This window comes from Hippichthys cyanospilos, chromosome 10 (genome assembly GCF_059441005.1).
Source record: "Hippichthys cyanospilos isolate Australia breed blue-spotted pipefish chromosome 10, RoL_Hcya_1.0, whole genome shotgun sequence".
NCBI lineage: Eukaryota > Metazoa > Chordata > Actinopteri > Syngnathiformes > Syngnathidae > Hippichthys > Hippichthys cyanospilos.
Genome location: NC_142378.1, coordinates 2,285,852 through 2,303,429, shown reverse-complemented (window position 1 = coordinate 2,303,429; position 17,578 = coordinate 2,285,852). Strand labels below are relative to the sequence as shown.

The window sequence follows — 17,578 nt, the reverse complement described above, 5'->3', positions numbered from 1 at the left end:
TTTTTCCATGCCCAGTGACAAGAATATTTAAATGCCCGCCTCTGCTTTATGAATCAAATTTACAGTTTAGTGAAGGGGTTCCCAACTATGGCCTGGGGGCCTTTTGACTTTAATTTTGAGGAAAAAAAGTGTCTTATATTAGAGAAATTACGGTAATTCCCCCTTAAAAAAATCAGGAAATGCAAAACCGTGAAAAAAAAAAAACACTTTAGAATCAAATTCGAACTCAATTCTCAATAAACTCATTTGTACCAATGAAGCACCCGAAAAAAAGCTTACCCGTTGGAGTTATGGTCGCGTAGCGAGACGGGCGGCTTGTCGCTGAGTCTCTGCGGGGAAAACTGCGGGGAAGGCGAACGTGGTGCCTCCATCCCGTAGGAGGAAGCGAGCGCCGGCGTGTGACGCGCAACTGCGCCCGCTTGCGCTCTGTCCTCGTCCTTTTCAGCCTCGCGGTCGGGGGTGTGACTTCGGGGACGCGCGGCCCGGTCCGGCTTGACGTCGGGGCATCTGGGCGGGGGGGGCTTGGCGCGCTCCGTGACCCGAGGGCGGCCGGACTCCGCCGTTCCGCGGTTGACGGCAGCTGCAGTCGTAGCGGCTCCGCGCCTCGTCCCGGGGGGAGTTTGCGCGCGCTCGGGGTTCTCTCTCGCCGCGCGATCCTCCGGGAAGCTTGGGATTGACGACAAAAAAGATTTTAATTACACGGGGCGCAGACGATCATCTCCAGCCTCTTCTTCTTCTCGCCAGCAGCCACTGCGATTGAAAAAAAAAGTTTTCAAGTCTCCTCCCTTGACTCCGGCTGCCAGGAATATTTCAGCTCCCACAAAAAGCCAGCGAGGAGGAATAAATAATCCTCCCGAGATTTTTTTTAACTCTTAGAAGGAAGTTTGTCCGGCAGCGTGGCACACGCGCTGAGAAAAATGACTTTATTAGCGTACTTAACTCATACGCTGCAAAGAAGAGTTCTCACTTTGACAGCTGTTTTACTGCTTTTGGATTCGAGACAAAAAAAAAAAAAAAAATGGAGAAAATGTGCTAGCAGAAGGGTGACTTTTTGCTTTGTGAAACCTCAAATTATAAAACAAGGCCAAAGAAGGAATTCTGACTGCAAAACAACAATTTACTTTGTGATTTTCAACAAAGTCTTGTAAAAAAAAACATCGACCAACCGCATGGCTCAACTTGAATGTCAGCGGCGTTTTTAACATGCCATGAAATGAATCATCTTTTCGAACCATAGTGACAAACACTTTCTACACACACACACACACACACACGCACACTTTTGTTTATACATGTAAAACAGAAAATTACAGAGTATTTGAAACATCCACACAAGCTATACAAGCTATTTTAGCTTCATGCTAACACATAATGCAAATTAAGATAGACCTTTCAGCGATATAAATGAACACTTTTAATTTTTCTATCCAATCCAATCCAACTTTATTTGTTAAGCGATTTAAAACAACCACAGCTGACCAAAGTGCAGTACAGAAAAATAAAAACATCGTAAAAACAGACACAACAGCTCAAAGACATAAACGCTAAATCTGATACGACAAAATGAGTAAGGGTCGAAAATAGAATGAAATGAAGGATAAAAAGAATAAAATAGCGACTAAAAATGATAGGGATAAAAGAATAAAGGAATAAAATAAAATCAAAGCTTCTCTTTTCAAACTAAAAGCACATTTTTAGGAACGTGACAACGTTCAGCAAAATGCAAAATGTCTAATGCCCTTGCTTTGGTCAAATTTAATATGAAAGCCATTGTCATTAGTTCCGTATTTTTCCATCAGACAAGGAATTTGTTTGAAAAAAGTCTAGATTTCTTTGAGCTTTATGTAAAGCATGACAGTGCCATGACAGTGGACATGATTCCTACTTGCACTCTTGTATTAAACATGATGGTGTATTATAGCCTAGGTTTAAACCCCTTAGCTGGCTTTGTTTTCGTATTACACTTATATTACTGTGTTGTTTCAATTGCAGTATAACTGCAGAACCGCAGACATGGTGTCTACTGCCCTCTGGCGCCGACTGAAACTGGCGTCAAAGTGCCCTCTACTTCAATGAATAGACGTTTTAAAAATTTTGTACAGGTATTTCGACTTCTATTTAAGTATCAAGTCTGTTAAGCTAATGTCCATTCATCTGCGCCGTGGAGATTCTAAAGAAATGCATGTGAGGACTCCTAGGCAAACTCAATTAGGAAGCAATGAAGTGCATCAATTGGACAGTCACAAGATACAATTTGCGGAACGGTCAAACAGATGCTGCCTTTTTTTTTTTTTCGCGGCGATCACATAAAATGGTCAATCATAGCTTTGACTACATATCTGCCATTCACCCTGTGTTTACCTTTGACAAATAATCCAGCAGATGTGCCATCATGTGAACCCCAGTTAATTGCAGGGCGTAAAATAAAGTCCTTTCCTTCAAGCTTCAAACACCTTTACGCTAATTAAAAAAAGCCCGGTACTTATGACCACTCACCCAAAAGAACGCTTTATGCCCGGAATTTCCATCGTCTCTTTCTTTGCGGCCACCTGTTGCCGTTTCCAGACTACTCCTGTATCAGTATCACAGACTGGGCGGAGCTCGTCGACGAGACACCCCGATGACACTGAGCGTTGTCATGCAAGGGCACACAATGAGGACGAGATACTCGACACCCCCAAGGGTGGGTTTCACCTATATGCGTATATGTTTGTTGGGGTGGGGGATACAGAAAAGCTAAAGACTCCTAAATTACTGATCGGAAGTGCAGAGACATCCACATCACGTGACCAGGAAGCATTCACCGGCATACACAAGGAACCTCCATTTCCTGACACAAAGCGGCACCACAGAGACAGCGTCTGTTGGCACGGTTTGGGCCAAAGGCCGTCGGGCTGCGTCGCCTCCGACAAATAATAAAGACATCACTGTTCCTCCGCGAAAAGAATGAAGAAGCGACCCGCTGATGTCTAGGATCTAAACGGTTGAGAACGTACATGTTTTAACACAATGGCAAAATGTTATCAACGAAAATAGCTGAAATAAGGCGGTTGTTGGCCTGATGCAGTTACCTAGTATCCGTACTTATACAACCTGAATATATTTACAAGTCATGCCCCATTAAATCATTCCCAACCAGCGGAACGCCGACCAATTAATTCTAGGGTCAAACTGCTGCCGTTACAAAACCTTTAATAACTAAAGAGAAAACAACTCATCTTTTGAAAACAACAATGCACTTGAATGGTGAAGGAACAGGAAGATGTTAGGGGCTCAATTAGGGCTGGGGAGAAAAGTCGACCAAGTCGGGCCGGCCGACTTCAAAAAGAAGTCGGCTAAAACCTCGACGCTCAGCCAAAACCACGTTTGTGTCACCGTTTTGTAAACGGACCTTTCTTGCAGATGTACACAGGAGAAGGACTCAACGCAAAAAAACAGTGGCTATAAAAAGTTTGGAATCGTTTCCAAGAAAAAAAAGAGCGAAGAAACCAGGTATGCAAAGACCGTCTTGACATATAACTGCTTGACTTGCTGCACCACCTAGTGGCCGAAAGGCTAATACTTTTTGTGTGCTTAAACACACTTACCGGTTCAGTAGTTAGCTCGACTCTACAGTAAGGCGTCTGATGACGCAAGAGATTTTTACACGAATAAGAGAGATCGTGATGGAGAGATTTAAAAAAATAATATTCTACCCAAAACCAAACCCTTTTACACCACACGTAGTATCTACATGTTTGCACTAGCGTGTTAAAATGTTATACTGAGCCACAAAAAAAATCTTATTTACCTCGAGGCAGAATTGAGGGACCCTGCAGGTTTATCCTCCATCTGGGAATATTCCTTCTCCGCCGTTATCGCGGGGACACAAGTCGTCTAGAAAAACATCAGAATCGTCTTAAAAAGGAAACGTTCTTGTTTCAAAGAAGCTCCTGGCATGTTTCCCGGTTGTTAAGAAGATGCATGAAAACAAGCTCGACGACAGACTGCCTGAAACTGAGGCGTGTCGAGAAGAACAAATATTGATTATTATCGGCTCGTTCCCACGTGCTGAGGGTTTGTCCTCAAAGGACCTCAAACTTTTGAAAAGCCATCCTTACCTGTCCGCGGAAGTCAGCTGAGGGTGACGATCGAGACCTCTCGTGTAAACAAGCGGATTTGACCCTCTCCTCCGAGCTAGGATCCAAGATGCTATCGGCTGATCGGAATCGTCCGGAGGCTTTCGTCTCTGGAGGTTTCTTCTGGATGTTCCACCTGGCCTCGTATTCTGCGAAGGTGCCAAGACGTTGCTGGTCGAGGACTAGGTATGCTGGACAACCCGGGGGACCGTCCCTGCTTCTTGTCTCTTTCTGCGTGGGTTCCGTTTCGCCGATCAATCCTCGGGTTCCGGATTGAACCGGATTCTCGGTGTTGGTGGACACGTGACCGGGAACGGTAGATTCCCAGTTCTGTTGGTCTGGGGAAGAACTTGTGCTTTCTTCTACTTTCACTCCAACTTCATGGATTTTGTCTGGTTCAGAGAAGGACTTGACCTTCTTCTCTGCTCCGAATCGCTTTCGTCCACCGATGCGCAAAGGTGCAGATTTACCGGTGCCGGCCTCCGTCAGAGTCGGAAGGGGAGCGGGATCTTTCCTGGCAGCTGATGAGTAAGCGGGTAAAGGTTCAGCTGATGAGTGTTCTACCAACATGGGCTCCAGATCTTTCCTTCTGAAGGAAGTAGCTTTGAGAACCCGAGCTTGTGCTTCCTTCAAGTTATCCTTGTACGTGTTGGTGAAGGGGCTTTCCGACAAAGTTGGGGCGGAGCTCTGATTGGACTTCCACGCATCCTGGTTGTCTTGGTTCTCGTCGGGGAGAGCGGCTGCGCTCTTACTCTTCTGCAGCTTGGCTCTTCTCAACTGAATTTCGTTCTTTAGGGTGGTGGCAAAGCGGTCGTTGCGCCGGATCTGGTTGGACTCCGCGGGATCCTCCGGGTTGGCCCCTTTTGGGGCCTCGCCCTTGGCGTCCATTGACAAAGAATGGAGGATGGGCGTGGCCTGTGGGCATATCCTGTCCTTGGCCTGGCCGTGGTGTCTCGTATCGCGGGGGAATTCTCGGTGATGCAAAGGAAGGGATCGACGTTGGTTTGAGAGTCTGACCGGGGGACAGCTCGCGTATGAAGCCTCGTCGTTTTGTGAATTTTGTCTTCCCTGGCAGCTGAGGTCATCGCCAATGGCTTTAGGGGGCGGAGTTTCTACAACATGGTGTTTGCTATAGCCGTTAGTTTCTTTACCGTTTGAAGAGTATTGCTGTTGCGGATAAAGTTGATATTTTGCTTTGGTGACAGCTTGTTGAGAATTGTGCTCAATTCCTGTCTGGGTGGAGTTGAGGCCGGCAAAACTTTGCCTCTCCTCCGGTTTCCCCAATTTAGCGACACCGTAGTACCGGTTTTGTCCGTTGCTCTCCATGTTCGGGTCTTTGGGAGGAATTGCTTGAGACGTGTTTAAATTCCTCTTCAGGTTCTGGCCGCCGGGTTGGGCAGAACCGTTGGTGGGCAGCTCCTGCATGCTGGAGAAGTAACCCCCTACATTCAGCGGCTTGGGAGCGGTCGCGGGCCACGGTTGCGCGGGGAAAGTGCTTTTGTCGCTGTGATGTCGGTGATGTACCGGCTGACCTTGCCGGACATCGCAGCTGGAGAGGGAGTGCTGCTTGTTTGAGCCGAACTGGCCCTGAGGGTAAAAACCGGCCCCGTCGTGTTTCGGGGACAGGTTCTGGCCACTGCGATCTTCAGCGGGGGGTTTTGCGGGGGTTCGTGAACTGGGCGGTTCGGGATGAGCGGCGGCAAACCCTCGTTCCTTGGTCGCGGCAAAACTGTCGCTGCGTGCCGGCGGGAGCGGCGGCGGAGGCGAGGGGGGGGAGTTTTTCTTTTTCTCCGGAACGTGCCAGACAGGCGCGCAACTCATTCTACCGGAGGTAGAGTGGCGGGAGCCAGCCTGATCGTCGGTCGGGGGCCCGTCGCAGCCTCCCGGCATCTGAAAGTACGTCAACCTGTCGTCCTGTTTGACTCCCTCCATCAGACTTTGGCCGACCCTCCCGTTGGCCGGCCTCCCTCCGGCATCCCATTGGTTGACTTTGTACAGGACGTTCTCAGTGGAGGCAGCGTTGCTCTTTGAAAGCGTGAAGTCCGGCGTGCCGGAGCTTGTGGAGAAGGAGCTGTAGGCGGAGTCTCTTTTGCCGCCGCCGAGGTGCTCCATGCTGTTGTTGGACTTGGCAGGGGACAGCTGACCAGCCGGGTACGGGTGGGGGACGTGCTCTAGGCTGTCCATGCTGCCAAGGGAACTGAACTGGTCGGAAACCCTGCAGAGGTTGGTTTGCTCCCAACCGGAGGACAGGTCGGTCGAAGACGAACTGGGTGTTGAAAAAAAACACAAACATCGAGTTGCTTAGGAATGCCTTGAAAGTCACACTTCCTCGGATCAAATATACAGTATAGAAATACATTTATAGGTGCTTTTTTGGTCGAAAAACTACAGCGGCGTGAAGGGGAAAAAAAAGACGTCAGGAATCTCAGAATCCTCACTTTAAAGTCAGTTTAATTCTGAAATAAAAGTAAGATTCTGCCAACCTTTCCCCCCTATTCACTGGCCCTAATTCTCTTCTGTAAAAAAAACCCCAAAAAAACTTAAGGTTGTAATTACTCTAATAAAACATTCCGCTGAGAGACTTACTTTTTTGTGGAGTCACACTGTAAAATTCTTGGAAGTTTGCTTCTAAAGCACAAATGTTCCTTAAAACAACAGCAGTGCAGAAATTGCACTCGTATGCAATCGCTCCAATAGTGAAATGCAGGTGAAAATTATACTTTGTGATACTTTCCAGGTCTTGCAAGCTTTCACGGCTTTTCACTTTTTTATTTTTTTTTTAAGTGGGCTGGCAGTAAATAATAGTTCATGTTTCATGTAGTTAAAAATAGGGCCTGGTTGAATAAATCAGTCGATTACAGCTCTTCAAATTTTGACCACAAGTAATTGTCCAAACGGCAGATAATTTTAACTTAACTACTTACCTTTAACTAGTAACACCGGCATCATTATTGTCCCAAACTCTTGTATCCTTCAATATGTATACTACAATTTGATGAGTTCATTTTGTGGACCTATCATTAAAAACTACGAAAAACTACACTACAAGCAATGCTTAGGTGAGCAATGCAAGGAAGTTGCGCAAGGGATTGACTTTGATGTCACTACTTTACATGCAGCCTCAAGTCACAGTTTGTTTAAAAAAAATAAAAGAAATTACAAACACATGTTTGCTACTAATACACAGTTGACCCATGCTATTTAATAAATATAAATATATATATATATAAATATATATACACACACAATATATACACACAATGAAACGCAGTGATTATGCATTTATACGCCAGTGATTTAAAACATTTTAAATCGAATGCGTCATGAGGTCAGAATCCATGTGACAAAAACATTATGTCTCAGTTTCTTTATAGAGATTCTCAAAGCCTTACCTCGCATCGTACGTGGTGCGCCACACAACCGCCGAGGGCGGGGAAGGCTGCGTTTTGGCCGACTCGGACTGCCCTTCGTTGAACTTTGTGGAGTGCCAGGAGTGCGGCCTGCTTATGGGTTCATTGCGCCTGAACACAGAGAGAAAACAAAATGTCAGTGATCTCGAGAAGCGCAAATTTATGTTTTTTTTCTCTCATCCTTCAAGTTACCGCCCCTTAGCAATTAAAAAAAAAAACTTTGCTTCTCTAATTGTCATAACATACCCTATAAAGTTGTTCTTTCTGTGATGCATGTCAGAAAAACATCGAGAAAATACATCAGAAGACAATCAGTGAAACCTCCATGACATGCTCTACATGAGGAATGAAGCTAATGACAATCCACATGCCGGAGAGGAAGTCTACAAGTCGCTATGGAAAAAGGAGGAAGCAGCGAATTGAAAAAAAACACAACAAAAGAAAATGACAAGAGGTTTGCTGGTGATGGTGGGTATTGCGACGACATGAGGGTTAAGCTACTACTGCTCACTGGATGACGTCGCAGAACTGTACCTCATGGAACTTCGCAAAATCTTGGTAAGGAAGCTCCGGGCCACATTCACATCATTCTCTGAGGGCATTTTGCGAGCTACAATGTCCACCATTTTCATATTCCTGAGCAGCAATGGAAGGAACACACACACCAAAGCACATAAACTAAGAACTTAGCGATAGTTGCGTTGGAATCGTTAGACGTGGCGAGATGTTGTATCGTGATACTTTTGGTTTGTCCATCAAGGTTCGTAATCACAACTTCTCAGTACGCCGCAGTATTTGTTGTCTTTTGCAAAGGATAAAGAATACATGCCTGGATTGTAGTATGCCCTCACTTTGTTTCAAATATAAGCCATTTAGATATTTATAGAGCCACAGTCACAAATACAAATTGTAAACACAAGGTATACATTCAAAACATGAATATGTCTTGAATTTTGTTACATTACACCCTCCATTGTTTGTTTGATATAGAGATGTTATTTATATAATACAATGCCATTTTCCTTAATTTATTCAATGAAAAAGACACATTTTTATGTTTTTTTTTTAAGAGTCCAGAAATTGAAACCCAGGTATTCATGTTTGTTTTTTTTGTTTTTTTTTTAACTAGAGAGGGGTTGAAGAATGAGTGGTATTAAGTAATCGATTCTTTTGGGCAAATGAGTACTAAAGTAATCTATTACTTTAGATGTTTAAGACTTTATAATAATAGTAATTTGCACTTTACATGCTAAAGTACGAAAGTAATTATATATATATATATATATATATATATATATATATATATATATATATATATAAAGTATCAATGCCGAGCATCGTTATAATTCATAATAGTCCATAGAATTCATAGGAATACGTGAATTTGTGGCTGTTTTTACGATCACAAACTATAAATGAATAAAAATGTGTCTTTGGGATTGAACGAACAAAGAAATAAAAACAAACTGTGAGAGGCCGGAACAGAATGATGCAGTTTACATGATTTCAATTGGAAAACTTACATTATTTGAATTGGACAACTGATTTGATAGACAAATAAATATAATAAATAAATAAAACTGCAAAAGTACCAGTGTACTGTCATTTCACAGGAACAATGATAAAGAAGTGTTACAGCTCCCTCTGCTGGTCTAATGTATGAATGAAAAAAGTCAAACTCAGGATGATTGACAAAGATAAACTCACAGACTTGAACATATGGTCCGCAGGAGAACACGAGCCCAGCATGGGGGCATCGGGGTAACAAGGGGGGTTGAGGTAGCGTGGCTTAGCGATGGGAGAATCTCTTACACAATCAGATCAGCCACTTCGCCCCTTTAACAGCAAGCTGTCGTCTGCCTCCAAAGTTAGGCTTTCGATCTTCTACCAGTTCTGGAATTCAAACCTGTCCGATCTCTGATCCAGCAAGGGTATGGTTCATTAATAAATCATGTATTAGCCTTATTAAATATAAAAGTTTTGGTTTCTCGGCAGTGAAAGTAAACTCTATGTGACGTTGTGATGGTGAAACAAATAAATAAATAAATCGGACAAAGCCTTCGATTAGACTCGGACTTAACCAACAAAAGCGTTGGGTTTGGATGATTGTGCCCTTTTTGGTCACCTTAACTAAAGGCCTTCAATGACAAGAAGGTCCTTCATTTCTGGGAGAAAAAAAAAAGTCATACGACTGTCAGAAACAGCTTTTAAAAAGACATCCCAATTTAAAAAAACAAAAGGGAATGATTCCACTCGAAAAAAATTGTGGATTAGCTTTAAAAGCTTACGGGGAGGACAAAGAAAAAGCTAGCGTGGCGGAACACCCATCTCTGGCGTTTCTGGGGCACTCGTAGGCAGCCACACATGGCGCCGGCCATTGGTATGCAAATGAGGGCGGCTTTATTAGGCCTATCGTCAGGGCTACAGCTGGGCCGGCGCAGATATGCTTGGAAAGTGAATCAATTGGTCAGCGGCGAGCTGGGGGGCAGGGCCGAGGTGGGTCCGGACCGCCATCCTCACTTTTTATCGGTAGCCGTTGAAAGTATCTGGCAGTTTGCGTTCAACTTTCAGAATTTGAAATTCTGTCGTTCAAATTATGGTTAAAAAAAAAAAAAAAAAAATCCCAAGACGTAAGAACTTTGAGAAATAGCTTCTTTATCTATATGCTAAAAAAAAAAAAAAAAAAAGCAAAATGCCTGACAGATTATTGAATACCAACGTAAGCATTAGAAAAACTTTCAAAAAGAACTATTTGAACACAAACTATGGAGTAACATATGCATACAAAACTCATAGGCATATATTCTTTATCCTCTCCTAAAACAACTGTGTACAATTATTATCTGTGATAAACAGGGAGCAGCCCAACACCAATGGAGGTGAAAAAAAAAAGTCATGAAATTATGTTTATGTCTTGTGTCAAGAGTACAGATTGGAATAGATTTTTCACCCCCCTAAATTATGTAACAAACCCTATTTTCAGTAGGCCAAAAATAAATAAAAAAAAAAAGTGGTGGGCCGGCTCTTTCTTGCCTCAATTTTGACACTAGAAACAACTTTCTTTTAAAGCCCCTGGGTGTCAATTTTGACCCGATTTGGGCCATTTACCTCGAAACATCGAACACAAACCAATCAATAATAATAAAAAAAAAAACATCAAAAGATTCTCAAAACAGGTGGCATATGCTCGCAAATGGTATTTATCCGATGGTAAATTTTGACCGTATTTCCATTGACACCCAGGGGGTTAAGCTTTAAACATATTTGGCCTATAAAGACGAGTAGAAAAACACGCTTGCAAAGACGTGTTAATATTCGCAGATATAAGCCCTTTCGACCACACGCTCCAGATTAATTTAGGTTGCGATGGCTAAAGCTGATCGTGGCTTAACCTAAATGAATGGTGACCTCGCAAAACAATGAAAACAATCACGTATCGGGGTCATAATTCCAACACGGGCAACGGGAAAGTTGATTTGGACTCACCGGACGGGAGGACACAAAATCCCAAACGCGACAACACGGAGAGCAACTTGGAGAAAGCGCTTCCAAAGACGCAAAGCATCTTGGCTTAGCGCCGAATCTCCAGCAAACTTTGAAAGAAAGAAGCGGAGACTCCCCTCATGATTAAGAAGTTTGTTGCACCGAGGAGGGGGAGGAAGAGGAGGACTAAAAGGATGAAGAGGAGGGCAGCTTTTGTCCAAAGCCAGTCCCCTCTCGGAGACGCGGTACCCCATTGGCTCAAAAGTGGCTAATATGCTAATGCGGCGATGAAATGCAGGACTCGTACGCCCCTCACCCCAAGTTGTGAGGCGGATGTGCATTTCTCCCGTCGCTATGGCGACCGGTTGATCTCCAGGGCGCACCCCACTTCCAGAAAGCCCGGCTAATGAGCTTTGTAAGCAATCAGAGTGATGGCAACCGAGCGGATCCGCGGAGACATGTTTTGCTTAGGAATCATTATTTTTGCTGTTGGGAGCAGCACGGAGGCCTAGTGGTTAGTACGCCTGCCTCATAGTCTCGAGGTTTGGGGCTCGAATCTCAATTTGGGCCTTTGCGGTGCTTCCTTCCGTTGCAGACTTGTAACAGACTTTATAATGATGGCGCAGGTGAATCGATATAATATTCTAAGATATGATACGATACACAGAAATACAAATAATTAACCATACATGGAAATATTGTCTTAAAATACCAGATATTCCAGACTATAAACCGCACCGGTATATAAACCGCAGCAGCCAAAAATGTAGCAAAGATTCTGTCTCAATTTACACCTAGCACGGTATAGATTAGGAATCAGGTGAGAAACTCAAGGTCATTTCACACTGGTAAATAATATAATAGGGTGAGAAAAGCAGAGTCATGCAAACATGTGGGAAACATTGCCCCCTGGTGGTAGGATGACCAAGTGCTTGATTTGACACGTAGGTAGCAGGCTTTTTAAATGTTAATATTTCAGAGGATCAGCCGAATTAATCATGGCAGCCAACCTCATGATTGCGATTAAAATTCAATTAATTGTGCAGCCCTACCTTGAACAGATATTTGATTTACTGGTGAATTGTCTCCTGGTGGATAGCAACATAAATAAATAAATAAATAAATAAAAATAAAAGCGACAGGGCTCAAATCATGAGAAAAAAAAAGTTGCGTCTCATAATCTAAAAAATATGGTACTATGGTATCAATATGAAGTCAAAGATATGGTAAGATTGATATTACACTAGCATGAAAAAATACGCTGATAGGATATGATACCGCTATATATTATGTTAAAGTAAGTTTGAAGCCGGCATACATTTTCAAATGTAAATCAATTGTGTAACTTAACAAGACAAAAACCCACTGACGAACAAACTTGAATTAACTCAATAAAATCAACATCCCTGATAAATGGAGTCATTTCCCGTTTTAGTCATCTTCGCTCAGCTCTGCCCGCCTCCTTGGATTCCAAGTAAACCCGGGACAAACATAAACCAGTCCGACAAATTAAAATATGAATAGAACAAAACATAAACAAACCGACAATGATTAAGCGGCTACCTATTTTCGGCAACTGCTTTGAGCACACTGAGGTAACGCGAGCTCGCCTGGCTGCGTTGCAAACAATTTGAAGAAATCCACTTACTTACAAGTGGAATTCAGTGCGGCACATTCCAAACATGCTACATGAGCTTATTAAGGAAAAACAAAGAGCTGTAAATGCCAGACCCCCCCCGAGAACCTTGCCTGCTGTTTACATGTGTCCAATAAGCTTTTCCAGGTAGAACCGGATCGTGGACTGAACTTCTTGAAAACACGCTCTAAAAAGTGCAACCATAAAACTATAATAATGTGTATCGTTAGGAAGGATTCAAAAGTGCAATTCTGCAAAAACGCCAGAAGAGGGAAGCCAACCGCCGCAGTGAATGGAAGAAGTTCACGTTGTAAAGTTTTAATGTTTCCCAGAGTTGCTCAGCTATGGTGAGAACACCCTGCAGGAAGAGAAGGAACAAGAGAGAGAAACCGGGCTGCAGGGGGCTGGTCAGTGGGCAGTAAAATTCACTGGAGTGAAGAAGTAAACAGTGAAGACACCAGCGAAAAAAAATACGAAGGCCAGTGTAAACTTTACACACCTGAATCATTTATACTTTTGGGCCTTTGATGGGCAGTGGAGTGAATCAGCGGGTCTTGAGGACAATCAAGTCCTAAGTTCTCGAAGGACTCAAAAAAAAGGTCAAAATGATCCTAAAAAGCTGTTCCAGCAAAACCTTGAAATTTTCCAACTTGGCTTCATGACGAATTTTTGAAGGTCTACTAATTAGATGGGCCTACCAAATCGATCAGTGATTTTCATTGCGGATTGTGAATATTCAAGTAGGACCCCAAGAATTGGCCAAAACCACCACTTCATACCAGAGGTGTCAAACTCAAGGCCCGGGGGCCACATCTGGACCACCACATCATTTAATGTGGCCCGCCAAATTCTAATGATGACTTTTCTGACTAAATACCAAATTTGCCCAAAAATTAAAGTTAAAATAAAAAATAAACATAAAAAAATGAAAAAAAAAACATTAAAAATAAATAAATGAAAATAAAAAAAAACATAAATACAGAAAAAAATGATTAAAAAAAACTATTAACTAGACTAACCAAGAAAAACAAACAGAAAAACACAAAAATTTCTTGGCTACCAATCCCCCCTACCAACAGTTTTCTTCTGGCCATCATATTCTACTGAAAATTCCTAACTTCTCCGTCATAACAGCCCTTCCATAGAAACTATAACCACGATGCGGCCCACGCTAAAACTGAGTTTGACACCCCTGATCCCTGCAGAGTTAAGGGAAGTTATTACGAAGGGCCTTGGAAATTGCCAAAATCATTTTGGTGACTGGGCATGGCGTCATAAATTATTTTTTGCTCTACTCATGACAGGCATCCCATATTTCACATTGCTGAGTGAAACTGGCTTGGGGGTTGATATTTTGTTATGAAATTTTGCCTGTGTGTGGTGAGTCATCAAGGTCTGCAGTCATTGTCATTGCCGCCCACGTTCATTGATAGAAGCCTCGTGTTTGCCAAATTCGGGTCGTCGTCTGTCTAGACAAAATCTAAGATCGATTTTGAAGGACCCCTTGAAAATCCACAAAAAACTTTTCACCTCAAACGAAACTGGGAGAAGCGTATTTTTTTTTTCAAAGCAAAATGGCGGACTTCCTTGTCGGTTTTTGGTCATGAGACATTTTTGTGTGTCTACTCATGATAGACAAGCTAACCGAGGATTGTCCAACCTTTTTGCATACAGAAAAACGGAAGGATGCAAGGGCTGCTTTGAAAATGTTTGACTTGAATTTACTTCGCAATTATTTATTGTTTACATGCTCTAGATATTTACAATTTTTTTCATGGTTATATGGTTTAGGATATTCAAAATCTTGGAGTGACCTGGGCTAACCCTGCGCTAAACAGCAACCATAAAGAGCATAAATATCACATTGCGGAATAAAGAACTCTTCGGGGGGTGTATTTTCAAAAAATATTGGGGTCGCTCCCAGGATTGGATAAAATGTACCGTATTTTCCGCGCTATAAGGCGCACCTAAAAGCCTTAATTCTTTTACAAAGCTGATGGTGCGCCTTATAATCAGGTGTGCCTTATATATGGATCAATATTGAGATTGGTAGATGGGGAATGAAGTGATAAAGTAAGCTTTACTTGTTTCTTTTGTGTGTTTACAGTTGAACAAGGTTGCTCGTATTGACATTGAGTTATGCAATTCAGCGTTTAGAGTTACTATTGTTATTACTGTGAGTATTACTATCTTGTGATTGAAAAAGTTTTCAAATGTGTCAATTGAGGGTGCGCCTTATAATCCGGTGCGCCTTATAAATGGAAACAGTTTTAAAATATGTCATTGATTGAGGGTGCGCCTTATAATCCGGTGCGCCTTATAGTGCGGAAAATACGGTACTTGCAACATTTGCCGCAAGAGCCATCGAAATATATCTGAGTGGATAATAACGCACATATGTTTATAACTATAAACACATTCGATTTGTGACATGAATTAAGGTAACACAACCGCACGAAGCGCCGATTGGCCATGTCGGGGCATGTTGCACAGTTGCTGAAATTCAAACCGCACCTTTGTGTTTGATGACGCGTGCGATTGTCTGGAATGGCTCTTCCACCAACAATCCCAGTTTCATCACCGCGTGCGGAATACTCACTACTGTTTGTGGAGGCCACACCTGAACCTGGAGCAGGTTCTGACAGCTTCCTGTTAAACATGATCCCAGAGATAACAAGAACAACGGTGCTATGGAAGAAATTCTGTGGAAGTGCGTTGAAATAAATATGACTCCATATAGTAGATTATAGATGATGATTATGGCAGATAAAGGTTTTTTTTCCTCTTACCTATCGTTATTTATATATATTTAACGTATTCAAGAAATATGAGGAAAAGCTTTGTGATATTTGTGCTGGGTATATTTTTTCCTGAATGCTTTTCAATCATCAATTCTCTCAACTCAGAACTTCGCTAGGAATAAAACTAGGAATGTTCGATCCCACTTTTTCAGCAGATACCAGTTTGAATGCAAAACTTAAGTAATCATCCGTATCGATACCAAGTACCGATACAATGACACAAACCAAAGGATTCAAATATTAGCTGTCGGCAATACAGTGCTCAAAAAAGCCGGGCTAGCAGATTAAAAAGCGCTTTCCTCCCAGGGATATTCTCTGAATAACAACAAAACAAAAACAATGAAAATAACAATGATTTAAATATTGTTTATTCTATATTCATATTAACATGCACCAATTGGAGCAGCGCTCCCAATTTCATTGTATACTTTTGTACAATGAAAATGAAGGCATTCTATTCTATTCTTAATATCAATTATTATGGTTGAAAAGAGAACATGTTAGCAGAAAGTGATTTAAGAGGCGGGACCATGTGGAATGAGTGACATGAGCTACAGCCAATGAGAGTGCAGCTTTGGCTGGATGATAGAAAATAGCCAGATTGAATGTTGACAATTCATGCTAGGAATTGTGGCAAGCCGCCGATGATGAATAAATGTGTTATTGCATATTTGTTTTCTTAAAAACTGTTCAGTAAAGCGATTGAAAGCAACACAAGAAGCAATGCCAAATCACGACCTACATTTTGCTTCTACTTTTTCTGGGATAATCGAGTTATTTGAGTTATTTAATATCAGCCCTCAAAACACTGGCTACAGTGATAGAGTTCTTCATTATTTATTGTTTAATATTTTCGATACAATGGTAAGACTTTCAGAAACAAAACACCTCTCTGTTGATAAACAACAGTTCATAATATGACCATGGCATTCCGCACACAATGCCAAGTACCGACTAACTTCGTCTGCATATCCTTGGCCGTTGCTCGGCGAGGCAGATAAAGCAAACTCTTGAACGCAGACGAGGAGCGGGAAGGAAGCGGACGGTCCCAGATGGTTTGGACGCTGCCGACAACACAATAAGAACAATGGGATCGTGTCTGCAGGAAACATCTTTCTTCATTTAGCGCGGCGAAGGCGACAATAAGCAGATGCGCGCTTGACGCCTCCCGCTGCGATGAGTTCAAACAACCACCGCGCACATTGTTTCGCGAACAAAAGTATCGATCGCAAATGGGCTGCAAACGGAATGGGACGAGTCCCCGCCGCAAAAGGTCATTTTGAAAATTGTGTTACAGTCATACTGAGTTCCGACCCAGAACACAGAAAGTGGAACTGCCTCACTCTGGTAAGGCTTCTACTACATAAGCGAATATGCACAGATTTCTGCGGTTCTCTGATAATGTTTGTGTTTTTTTTTTTTTCAACATAATGCATTTGCAAATATCTATTTTTATTTTTCAGAGCAATTCACATTTTTGCCAATTTTATGACACTACAAACAAACCAGTAACTGAATCTCAATCACTTCATTTTGTTTGTGTATTTTCTGAAGATTATTTTAGATGTCATGGTTTTTGTTTAAAGTGTTTAAAGATAAAACGTAAATTAAAAAAAAAAAAAAATCAGATTAATCGACAAAATAAGGAACAAATTCGTAAAATAATATTTGCTTCCCTATACTTAATAATCGACAACCAAATACAACCTAATAATGCACTTACTTAAAAATAAAAAATACTGTTGCACTTTCCTAAAATGAATCTTAAATAGAACAACTCCGAATTAGGAATGTTCACTACCACTTCTTTCAGAACGATACTAACATGAATACTCAATTCAAGTAGTTGCTGATTCAAATACCAATACAGATACACAACCCTCCGCATAAAATGATAGATCATAAAGAAATACGCATCTATTCCAGCTTAGTGTTTTCCTTGAAATTTCATGCAATTAAAAGCAATTTACTATTATTCCAATTTGAAATTTCTAGTTTGTAAAATTCCTCCAAAAAGAGACAATGATATTAACATCGGTTGTCATTGGGAGTATTGATTCCTTGAAATAAAGCCACACTATCGGCCTGATACCAACACTTGTATTCGGTCCTCACCCATCGCTACAACTG

At 42.1% G+C, this 17,578-nt stretch overlaps 1 protein-coding gene across 3 annotated transcripts in view; it reads right to left on the bottom strand.

Moving 5' to 3' along the window:
• shroom2a (shroom family member 2a) overlaps positions 1–17,578 on the bottom strand; it is a 35,793-nt gene that overhangs the window by 5,414 nt on the left and 12,801 nt on the right. For 2 of the 3 annotated variants that reach the window (XM_088425502.1, XM_088425503.1), the window contains exons 4-7: positions 7,511–7,639; positions 4,101–6,384; positions 3,791–3,876; positions 280–666 (exon numbers count right to left, since the gene is read on the bottom strand). In XM_088425502.1, the coding sequence (XP_088281628.1) occupies positions 280–666; positions 3,791–3,876; positions 4,101–6,384; positions 7,511–7,639 (2,886 nt within the window). Of the gene's footprint in view, positions 1–279; positions 667–3,790; positions 3,877–4,100; positions 6,385–7,510; positions 7,640–7,774; positions 7,793–8,062; positions 8,165–11,014; positions 11,245–17,578 lie in introns of those variants that run through there. The other variant, XM_088425504.1, reaches the window with a different exon arrangement.